Genomic DNA, 11,318 nt, shown 5'->3' with positions numbered 1-11,318 from the left:
TGACAAATAATTACAATCTAAATGTTATAATTTTAGTTTTATATCCCTCCCTTTTACGACACATAAGCTTTTTGTGCATATAGAATACATTTTTTGTGTGCTTTTATTTCAGCTCATGAAACCAACACTTTACATGTTGCGTTTATATTTTTGTTCAGTATATATATCAATGTATTAGTACTATGAAGGTTAGTTAATCAACAATAACCTCTTTCCCTTCACCCTGAAAGAACTGACCACAGTGACAAGATTATTCGGTTTATTGCATTTCACGTGTGAACTTCTGGATTAAAGCAGCCTCAAGAATCACAGACCCGTTTCTAAAACAGCTGATTTTGTAGAGCGAGACAATACCCGTCTCTTTCAGACCTAAGTGCACTGATTACTGTCACGAGCACAATATTCAAGGATTTGAGGGTTAACTGGATCTCAGGACCTGTGAACAAGACACGAGGTCTCTATTCTGAAGGTAACATGGATCAAATAAGAGCTCTTGAGATTCATCTCATGACATCAGAAAAGTAAACCCTTATCTTCTGATAAAAAAATGGCGGGTGATCAACCCAAGTCATGTGCAGCAGCAGATCCCCCGTGTTGTCTTTATATCTAACTACATGACTTATTGTCTTTATATCTAACTACATGACTTATTCTACTAACTGGACAGAGTCAACCCAGCTTTATATCTAACTACATGACTTATTCTACTAACTGGACAGTCAACCCACCTTTATATCTAACTACATGAGTTATTCTACTAACTGGACAGAGTCAACCCAGCTTTATATCTAACTACATGACTTATTCTACTAACTGGACAGAGTCAACCCACCTTTATATCTAACTACATGACTTATTCTACTAACTGGACAGAGTCAACCCAGCTTTAACCACTTTCTATTTCACATTCAATATAACCTTTATTTCTACAGTTAAGTCTCTGAGAAAAAAATGTTGCACGAGAGACACTTTTCAAAATCAGGCCTTCAACCACAACACACCGAAGGGGAAAAAAAACACTGTCTGGCACAGACACAAAAAAATACATATACTCTAATGGTAATACCCTCAGGGACCATGTGTGTGGGTATTTCACCCTAGTACTATTTTGAGGGTTTCTATAGAAATGTGAACAACAAACAGCTCTCCAAACAGTAGTTGAGGCCTGTGTTGAGGCCATGACACATCAAGGTATAATAGCAACCACATGCCAGACACTCTCCCATCATTCAGGTTAAGTTCCCTTGCAGCTTCTTCATGATAAGGCTATCGGGAGGTGCGTTGGTGAAAACTGTCCCCACAAAAACATGTGTTCCCCACAAGGTGTGGCGGATGACTTTGCAGCAGCCCAGGTCCTCGATGCTGAAGCCCAGGTTACAGTACCGCTCGTCGGTCTCAAACAGTGTGTTGTTGGTGTACGACCCAAAGAACTGGAAGAGAGACAGAAGACATTTAGGGAAAGATCTGAATACTGCTTGTTTATGTTTGAAAGACTTTAGTTTAACAATTATAATCCATTTCAATTGGCAAGAAGACCACACAATTGCCATCACTGTGTCACAACTGTATGTACTGTTTGTTATGAGACAGCTATTTCTGTAGCATAGTGCTAATCCTTGAGCAGCTATGAGTTGTCTTACCGCCATGCCTGACGATGGGTCGATGAAGTCAGCCCAGAAGCCTTCTGTCCTCAGGGCATAACAGATCTCTTTGGCACCAGCAACAAACTGCAACAAGAGAACAATGCAAAACTTATCTTAAGACAATTGATTTCATTTTCATGTTCGTTACAAACATGTGAGAAAGTGTCAAACATTCTGAATGTACACTACTGTTCAAAAGTTTGGGGTCACTTAGAAATGTCCTTGTTTTTGAAAGAAAAACACATTTTTTTGTCCATTAAAATAACATCAAATTGATCAGAAATACAGTGTAGACATTGTTAATGTTGTAAATGACTATTGTAGCTAGAAACGGCAGATTTTTTAATGGAATATCTACATAGGCGTACAGAGGCCCATTATCAGCAACCATCACGTCTGTGTTCCAATGCCACATTGTGTTAGCTAATCCAAGTTTATCATTTTAATAGGCTAATTGATCATTAGAAAACCCTTTTGAAATTAAGTTAGCACAGCTGAAAACTGTTGTTCTGATTAAAGAAGCAATAAAACTGGCCTTCTTTAGACTAGTTGAGTATCAGGAGCATCAGCATTTGTGGGTTCGATTACAGGCTCAAAATGGCCAGAAACAAATAACTTTCTTCTGAAACTCGTTAGTCTATTCTTGTTTTGAGAAATGAAGGATATTCCATGCAATAAATTGCCAAGAAACAGAAGATCTCGTACAACGCTGTGTACTACTCCCTTCACAGAACAGAGCAAACTGGCTCTAATAGAATTGGGTGTGCACATTTGGCCCAGTGTCATCCGGGTTAGGGAGGGTTTGGCCGGCAGGGATATCCATGTCTCATCGCGCACTAGCAACTCCTGTGGCGGGCCGGGCGCAGTGCATGCTGACCAGGTCGCCAGCAGTGCACGCTGACCAGGTCGCCAGCCGACACATTGGTGCGGCTGGCTTCCGGGTTGGAAGCATTGTGTCAAGAAGCAGTGCGGCTGTTGTGTTTCGGAGGACGCATGGCTCTCGAACTTCGCCTCTCCCGAGTCCGTACGGGAGCTGCAGCGATGAGACAAGACTGTACCACGAAATTGGGGAGAAAAAAGGGGTAAAAAAAAACAACCACAAAAAAACCCAAACGTGAAACAGATGTGCTGCTAACTGTATAGCTTCCTGTCCCCATACTGGGCTCCAACCCGTTATCCTCTGATCTTAACACACGTGACCCTCCTTGACAACGTACCAGCCGTTTGAGCTATCGAAACATCTAATTTGATATCTCTATCGGCGACATTTCAAGCTAGCTGTGGACTGAGCTTACGGTACGCTCTTAACTCTGTACACACGAAACAAGTGCTGTTGTAGAGATGTGGCCAATTGCTGGGACGGGGGGGGTACGTGTCAGTGTGTAATAAATGAGTGCAGTCAAGGGGGTAAGCAGCACAATTTGATCGATTCTCAGCCATGGGCATGTTAACCAGACGATGAATAACAGTCAAAAACAAGTCCTGCTCTTACACGCTCTACACACTCAGACTACTTAATGCTGGGATCAGAAATAAGTCATGCACAATCCCATTATCGTATTACCAGTGCAGTCTTGGTCTTAGTCGGGGGGAGACAATTAAAGTTGACACTCATTCTGCAGCTAATTTACAACAACTATGTACTTGCTAATACTTTAAGAGGCATTGAGTTAGAGAGTATAGTTCAATTCCTTACAGGTTAACAAAGATAGTGCTAAAACATACATGTTAGCCATAGACTAGCAAATCATAACTCCATACTACTTCAGGCAGTAAAAGTGCCAGAATGGTCTTCAGTGGTTCTGTAAACAAACATAACAGAGCAGCGAATTTAACAAACATTTTTATTGATTAGCATCCGGGATAATATATATCCAAGTCTTTACTGTGTTGTAGGGACAACAAATGGAATATAGGAGTTCACTGGACATCCTCATAGGTTTAGGAAAAAAACAGCACAATGTGGAAGCACATTGTTCCTAGGCCGTCATTGAAAATAATATTTTTTTCTTAACTGACTTGCCTAGTTAAATAAAGGTACAATTAAAATAAATATTATGGCAAGAACAGCTCAAATAAGCAAACAGAAACGACAGTCCATCATTACTTAAAGACATGTAGGTCAGTCAATCCGGGAACATTTCAAGAACTTTAAAAGTTTCTTCAAGTGCAGTCGCAAAAACTATCAAGCGCTATGATGAAACTGGCTTTCATGAGGACCACCACAGGAAAGGAAGACCCAGAGTTACCTCTGCTGCAGAGGATAAGTTCATTAGAGTTACCTGTCTCTCATGAGGAAGGAAAGGAAGACCCAGAGTTACCTCTGCTGCAGAGGATAAGTTCATTAGAGTTACCTGTCTCTCATGAGGAAGGAAAGGAAGACCCAGAGTTACCTCTGCTGCAGAGGATAAGTTCATTAGAGTTACCAGCCCAAATAAATGCTTCAGAGTTCAAGTAAGAGACACATCTCAACATCAACTGTTCAGAGGAGACTGCGTGAATCAGGCCTTTATGGTCAAATTGCTGCAAAGAAACCACTACTAAGGACACCAATAAGAAGAAGAGACTTGCTTGGGCCAAGAAACAGCAATGTGCAATGGACATTAGACCGGTGTAAATCTGTCCTTTGGTCTGATGAGTCCAAATTTGGAATTTTGGGTTCAGACCGCAGTGTCTTTGAGACGCAGAGTAGGTGAACGGATGATCTCCGCATGTGTGGTTCCCACCATGAAGCATGGAGGAGGTGTGATGGTGTGGGGATGCTTTGCTGGTGACACTGTCGGTGATTTATTTAGAATTCAAGGCACACTTAACCAGCATGGCTACCACAGCATTCTGCAGCGATACTCTATCCCATCTGGTTTGCGCTTAGTGGGACTATCATTTGTTTTTCAACAGGACAATGACCCAACACACTTCCAGGCTGTGTAAAGGCTATTTGACCAAGAAGGAGAGTGATGGAGTGCTGCATCAGATGACCTGGCCTACACAATCACCCTACCTCAACCCAATTGAGATGGTTTGGGATGAGTTGGACCGCATAGTGAAGGAAAAGCAGCCAACAAGTGCTCAGCATATGTGGGTACTCCTTCAAGACTGTTGGAAAAGCATTCCAGGTGAAGCGGGTTAAGAGAATGCCAAGAGTATGCAAAGCTGTCATCAAGGCAAAGGGTGACTACTTTGAAGAATCTAAAATACATTTTGATTTGTTTAACACTTTTTTGGTTGCTACATGATTCCATATCTGTAATTTCATAGTTTTGATGTCTTGACTATTGTTCTACAATGTAGAAAATAGTACAAATAAATAAAAACCCTTGAATGAGTATGTGTGTCTAAACTTTTGACTGATACTGTACATATCAGTGGAGGAAGTGAAGGACCATCCTCCCCAGTGAAATTTCATAAAAAATAGTGAAACATTAAAAAATAAGTGATCCGTTTTAGATAAAACTATACTAAATATATTCATATGTTACCAAATAATTGATTAAAATACACTGTTTTGCAATGAAGGTCTACAGTAACTTCAACAGCACTGGGGTAGCACCATGGTGTAGCTGGAGGACAGCTAGCTTCTGTCCTCCTCTGGCGACATTGACTTTAATATAAAACCTAGGAGGGTGGTAGGCCTCACCCTCTTCCATAGACATACATGTTAATTATGACCACTTCTGGAGGACGACCTCCAACCAATCAAAGGTTTTGCAGTATGAACTGAAATGTAGTCCATCCAATCATAGAATGAACCTGAACCTAGTGTGTTGTATTGGGATTGTGCCACAGAGCAATATGGTGGTTCGCTTGGTGACATTGTTGGATAGAGATTAAGAGTGAACTTTTGAAGTTTAGAATTGTTGGGATATTATTCAATTCAAATGAGTTTTTTCAAATTGCAGGAGACGGATGAGGTATATTATACAATGTTTTTGGTTATATTCGCACACACACACACACACACACACACGTTAAGTATTCCGACCCCTTGACTTTTTTCTAATTTTGTTACGTTACAGCGTTATTCTAAAAAGGATTCAGTTGTTTTTCCCCCTCATTAATCTACACACAATACTCCATAATGACAAGGCAAAAACAGGTTTTAAAAAAAACAGAAATATAACATTTACATAACTATTCTGACCCTTTACTCTGTACTTTGTTAAAGCACCTTTGGCAGTGATTACAGCATTGAGTCTTCTTGCTGCAGAGATGGTTGACCTTCTGGAAGGATCTCCCATCTCCAAAGAGGAACTCTGGAGCTCTGTCAGAGTGACCATCGGGTTCTTGGTCACCTCCTTGACAAATGCCCTTCTCCTCCAATTGCTCAGTTTGGCCGGGCAGCCAGCTCTAGGAAGAGTCTTGGTGGTTCCAAACATCTTCCATTTAAGAAGGATGGAGGCCTCTGTGTTCTTGGGGACCTTCAATGCTGCAGACATTTTTTGGTACCCTTCCCCAGATCTGTGCCTCGACACAATCCTGTCTCGGATCATCTCTATGGACAATTCCTTCAACCTCATGGCTTGGTTTTTGCTCTGACATGCACTGTCAAATGTGGGACCTTATATAGACAGGTGTGTGCCTTTCCAAATCATGTCCAATCAATTGAATTTGCCACAGGTGGACTCCAATCAAGTTGTAGATCAAGGATGATTAATGGAAACAGGATGCAGCTCAATTAGCAAAGGGTCTGAATACTTATGTAAATAAGGTATTTCTGTTTTCGCTTTGTCATTATGGGGTATTGTGTGTAGATTGATGAGAAAACATTTGTATCTTATCCATTTCAGAACAAGGCAGTAACCTAACAAAATGTGGAAAAAGGGAAGGGGTCTGAATACTTTCCAAATGCACTGGGACTATAATAAATAAATAAATAATATATATATATAGAGAGAGAGAGAGAGAGCTCTGGGGACAACTACCCAGTGTGGATTGAGACCCAAACTCACTTCATCTAGCATCAACTCCCTCTCTTTGTCCACTGCCTCACACCACGCTGTCATGTCATTCTGCGTCTTCTGGGTCACTGTGACAACCGTCATGATGTTGTTAGGGGCCTCAGGGAACATTGACTCAAACTCTGTAAACACATGGGGAGAACAAGCACGATCAAAACTTCGTTCAGAACAAGCATGGATCAACATTCCTTCAGTGTTCGAGCCCCCTCTAATGGACACATGTAGAATATCAATTTCACAACAACAAGTAGTAACCACTTCCACCTCTTTTCCCTACACATTCCCCTTTTAATACAGTTTACACAAACTAGAGACAGTATAACAACAAGTTGGAAAACATGTGCCAGAAAATGTGTGCAGCATCTTCGTAGTGTGTGCTTCAAATAGTATCTGATTGGTCTAAGGAAAACAGAACCATACATGTACCTTTCTTCAGCAGCTCAGGGCATGGCTGTATGGCACACTCCACATTGGAGTTCTCAAAGTACTGTTCTGTTCTGTTGACCGTTTGTTCTGGGGGAGTGGCCTCTTTCCCCTAAGAACAAACAAACCAATCAGGGGATGTTGCTCAGAAAACATCTCTGAATTTTTTTTACTGGATAATATGCTTCATTATCTCTCTTATCAATGCAAACAAGAGGTATATACTGACTTTACATGCACAGAGGAAACATTTGTAGCAAAAATATGCATTTAAATGGGCAGTGCAGTTAAAAATGTGATCTTTCCTTTTTATATTTCCACCCTACGGAGGTCAAAATAACACTCTGAAATTGTGAAAATTACGACAATGCCCTTTTTACGTAAGAGCCATTTGAAAAGAAATGCCTGGAATTTCAGCCTGTTCAGTAGATGGGATGGAGTTTGTTTCCCAGATCACGACATCAATCTGATCTGATTAGAATAGACAGATGACTGTTCATCTGGGTAAGGGGTGGGCTCTAGACCATCCTATCAGATAATCAGAGCTGTCTCAGTAAATATCTTCAAATGTATTACCTAATGCCCACTAGGGCTGGGGTGATATGGCCTAAAACGAATATCTAAATTATTTTCTAACTTGGGGGCGATTCACAATATCTAGATTTAAAATATTTTTCTCTCTAAATAAGCTTTGTTGAACAATTAATGGTCAAATACACTGCATAACTAGTTGTACCCGTTTTTGTTGTTACAATAATCACTGATCTGGCTTTCAGGTCCGTCTATAAAAAGCCCCTTTTGTTAACATTTTTACCAGAACCATGCACAATCACTAATAACGTAGCAGGCATTATAGAAAAATGAACACTGGTCTCACAAACAATCTCTCAAGCACAAGCCCATGTGCTAGTGAGTAGCCAGCTAATATTTAGTCAACTTAGACCTAGGTATAATTTCACAAGCTCTGAATTCAGCTACCAACTGTTATGAACACTACCTTCTGTCCATCTCCAACTGTTTGAACAGCATGGTAGCCTGCCCACTTTGTTCAGATGTTGGAATCAAGTGGCCTACCTTGTTTCTCCGAACGAGTTGCCAATTCCTTACATAATTGGTTTATGCTTATTGCACTTTTTTTTCCTTGTTGATTTTTTTACCCCCTTTTTCTCCCCAATTTCATGGTATCCAATTGTTGTAGTAGCTACTATCGTCTCATAGCTACAACTCCTGTACGGGCTCGGGAGAGACGAAGGTTGAAAGTCATGCGTCCTCCGATACCCAACCAAGCCGCACTGCTTCTTAACACAGCGCGCATCCAACCCGGAAGCCAGCCGCACCAATGCGCCGGAGGAAACACCGTGCACCTGGCCACCCTGGTTAGCGCACACTGCGCCCAGCCCGCCACAGGAGTCGCTGGTGAGCGATGAGACAAGGACACCCCTACCGACCAAGCCCTCCCTAACCCGGGCGACGCTAGGCCAATTGTGCGTCGCCCCACGGACCTCCCGGTCGCGGCCGGTTACGACAGAGCCTTGGCGCAAACCCAGGGACTCTGATGGCACCTTAACCACTGCGCCACCCGGGAGGCCCCCGCTTATTGCACTTTTATAAAACACAGACTAAATAGCTAGAAGAGAAATCTTTGACTAAAATGCTGCTAGCGATACGCGGTATCGTAATGCACACAACAAACTGAGCATTCCTTTTTTCCAGAATGAATGTTAATTGGTACATCTGTTTTAATCGTGTTTGCTCTGCTCCAAATGTGAGTTGAAACGGTTTGATAGGTTAACTTCTCCTCTATTACACTAAACTAATGTCTGTGTGTTTCGGTGTCAATATGACAGGATTCTGTTGGACCAAACCTCAAATGCAAATAGCGAGGACGAAGTGACCGCTCATCTTTGTTGTTGTGAGTGGTAAGGGGAGGGGCATGGGAGAAAGAGGCTTCACTCTCACCAAAATAAGCCCAACGCTATTCTACGTGCTTATTTTGAACCTAAGCTTGGTCGTCTGCCTTCCCGCCTTTGGGACAATGACTCCCATTGCGAGGGCGGAGACATGAGCATCTCGTTTATTATATAAGAGATCGCTGGTGTAAATGGGAAGGTGCACACAGCACAGAAGGAGCGAAATAGACTAGACCAAAAAAACTATACGAAAACAAGCAGACATCAAAGTTCATAAAAACACGAAATACCAAAACACTTTATTCTGTGATACAGCCATATGGAATATTGCGCAAAAACATAGGTTGGAATTAATTCGATATTACACCCAATCCTAACGCCCACACGATCAAACTGAGCATTTCAATGGACAAAATAGGCTGAGGAAAATCAATGATACAATATTTTATTTTCATTAAATAAACATACAGTAATTTATTATACGTAAAAAAAACATTTTAAAAAACTGGCATAGGCAATTTTTTTTTAATCATTGCAGATCACCATTAGGCCTAGTTCCACACACCAGAACAAAATAGGGCCGGGACAATACCAGTATTGGATACATGTTCATGTTTTGGCAAGGAAACAAAACACGAAGTGGATTTAAACTATTCAGAATAACAGCCCTGATGTTGGAAACAAACATCATTATGTTGTCATCCAGAGTCTCATTTACTTATTTTTCAAGCTATAGCACACAATAGTTTACATACAGCAGGTTTTTAATAGGACCAAAGATTTGTGTCTGCTTCTTGCTTTCATTTTTGCCATGGAAAATGGCATCGTCACAGCCCTAGACGAAATGTGTGTCAATTGTCATTCCAAACCTTACTTACTTGGTACTCTCCGACAACATGAGCCAGGAGGAACTCATACCTCTCGCTGCTGGAGAGGGCAGACAGTACATCGGGCACTGTCTGGTGGACTGGGCCTTTAATTTTCTGTTCTGCTGTGCCCTCCAGGTGGCAGTCGAAGCCTGCGTTACCTGGCAGCTGGAAGCGCTGGTCCTGAGGCCCGAACGGACCCATGTTCTCATCAGGCCACACTGTCCTGTGACCTGATGTAAACAAATAACAATGAGACATAATATAACACTTTCTAAAACACTGAGAACTGAAAATAAATGTTTTTCAAGAAGTTGACCCAAATATTGAACTGATTAACTTTCCTTCTGAATAACAGACAGTTGGTTTATGATGTTCACGTTCAGGCAAGTACAGTAGCATCATTGTGATTAGAGGTCTGTGCTTACCAAGGTCAGGGGGTTTGACGGCTAATCGAGGCTCATTAGAGCCAGAGGATCCAGCACCAGAGAATGTTCTCTGGTTGGGTCCAGCGATCCGCCGGACAAGTACGTGAAGCCCTGGCAGGTATGTCACCAGCCTGGCTCTACTACAGAGCACCTGGGGAACAGAGAATGGACGTCCCCATTAGGTCACACACACGATAAAATAAAAAAAACATGTTAGGTGTGTGTGTGTGTTGACTTACACTGGCCATCCTGTTGGGCCTCTCTCTTCTGTGGTCCACTTGTAAAACTGCAAAAGAAAACGGAATAAATTAACTAAACGCATAGCTTGCTAATTATTTGAACACACAATTATGAATATCTTATACATTTGCTCGTATGTCTGTCATTTGTTACGCTCAATTATGATAAAAATGTCAAACTATATAGTTGTCTGCCTCATTACATAACGGGCTACAGAACGAAACGTTTACTTTGTTAGCTAGCAAGTGAGAGGTACTGCAACTACTGCTAAAGTTAGCTAGCTTCTAGGTGGAGGATTTTCCTTAGTGGATTAGCTCTGACAATCGTAACTTCAGAAGTTTTACCTTAAATATATACCTTGAAGAATATCCCCTTCTTGCATGCATAAATCAATAAAATACGTTGGTAAACTCAATAGTTTTAATCTGTGTTTATAGCTGGCCTGCAATATGCCTGCGTCACATCGCTTCTGATGCGCACATGTGCCGTTACGTGGGTTAACTGCAGGAACCAACAAGGGACAAGAACAGTCTGACGTAACACTGTTCTTCTTCTTCGATTAAGTTTAACGGCGGTTGGCATCCAATAAATGTTGCATTACCGCCACCTGCTAGACTGCATTACCGCTACCTGCTTATACTTTGCTTTAAAAAAAATATAGACCATACCATCAAACACATCCTTCACAAAAAAACATAAACACAACCCTACTCCATTATTTAATCTATTAGGTCCTACTTCAGGCCAACAACCTGAAAGGATGGGACACCACCACTTAACACACCCTGCAACTCTCCCGATGTCAAGTCTCACTCACCCAAACACCTCTCTGCAGCTGCCACCCCACCCC

General features: G+C 41.6%; 1 protein-coding gene across 4 annotated transcripts; it reads right to left on the bottom strand.

Annotated features, from left to right (window-relative positions):
* Positions 1-245: 245 nt before the first annotated feature.
* LOC110501877 (cobalamin trafficking protein CblD) lies at positions 246-11,029 on the bottom strand. 4 transcript variants are annotated; one of them, XM_021579728.3, is made up of 8 exons: positions 10,813-11,029; positions 10,468-10,514; positions 10,229-10,379; positions 9,813-10,033; positions 7,028-7,136; positions 6,593-6,723; positions 1,641-1,727; positions 246-1,430 (listed from the first exon to the last, which is right to left on the bottom strand). In XM_021579728.3, the coding sequence occupies exons 2-8, from the start codon at positions 10,474-10,476 to the stop codon at positions 1,230-1,232; spliced, it is 909 nt and encodes a 302-aa protein (XP_021435403.3). In that variant the 5' UTR covers positions 10,477-10,514; positions 10,813-11,029; the 3' UTR covers positions 246-1,229. The 4 variants fall into 4 exon arrangements, with proteins under 4 accessions (XP_021435403.3, XP_036815220.2, XP_021435402.3 ...); XM_036959325.2 differs by having other exon boundaries at positions 10,229-10,368; positions 10,813-11,001; XM_021579727.3 differs by having other exon boundaries at positions 10,826-10,981.
* Positions 11,030-11,318: the final 289 nt, after the last annotated feature.

Source organism: Oncorhynchus mykiss, chromosome 22, assembly GCF_057628025.1.
Source record: "Oncorhynchus mykiss isolate SJ-2025 chromosome 22, ASM5762802v1, whole genome shotgun sequence".
NCBI lineage: Eukaryota > Metazoa > Chordata > Actinopteri > Salmoniformes > Salmonidae > Oncorhynchus > Oncorhynchus mykiss.
The sequence above is the reverse complement of the archived record's forward strand: the minus strand, read 5'-3'. Positions and strand labels throughout refer to the sequence as shown.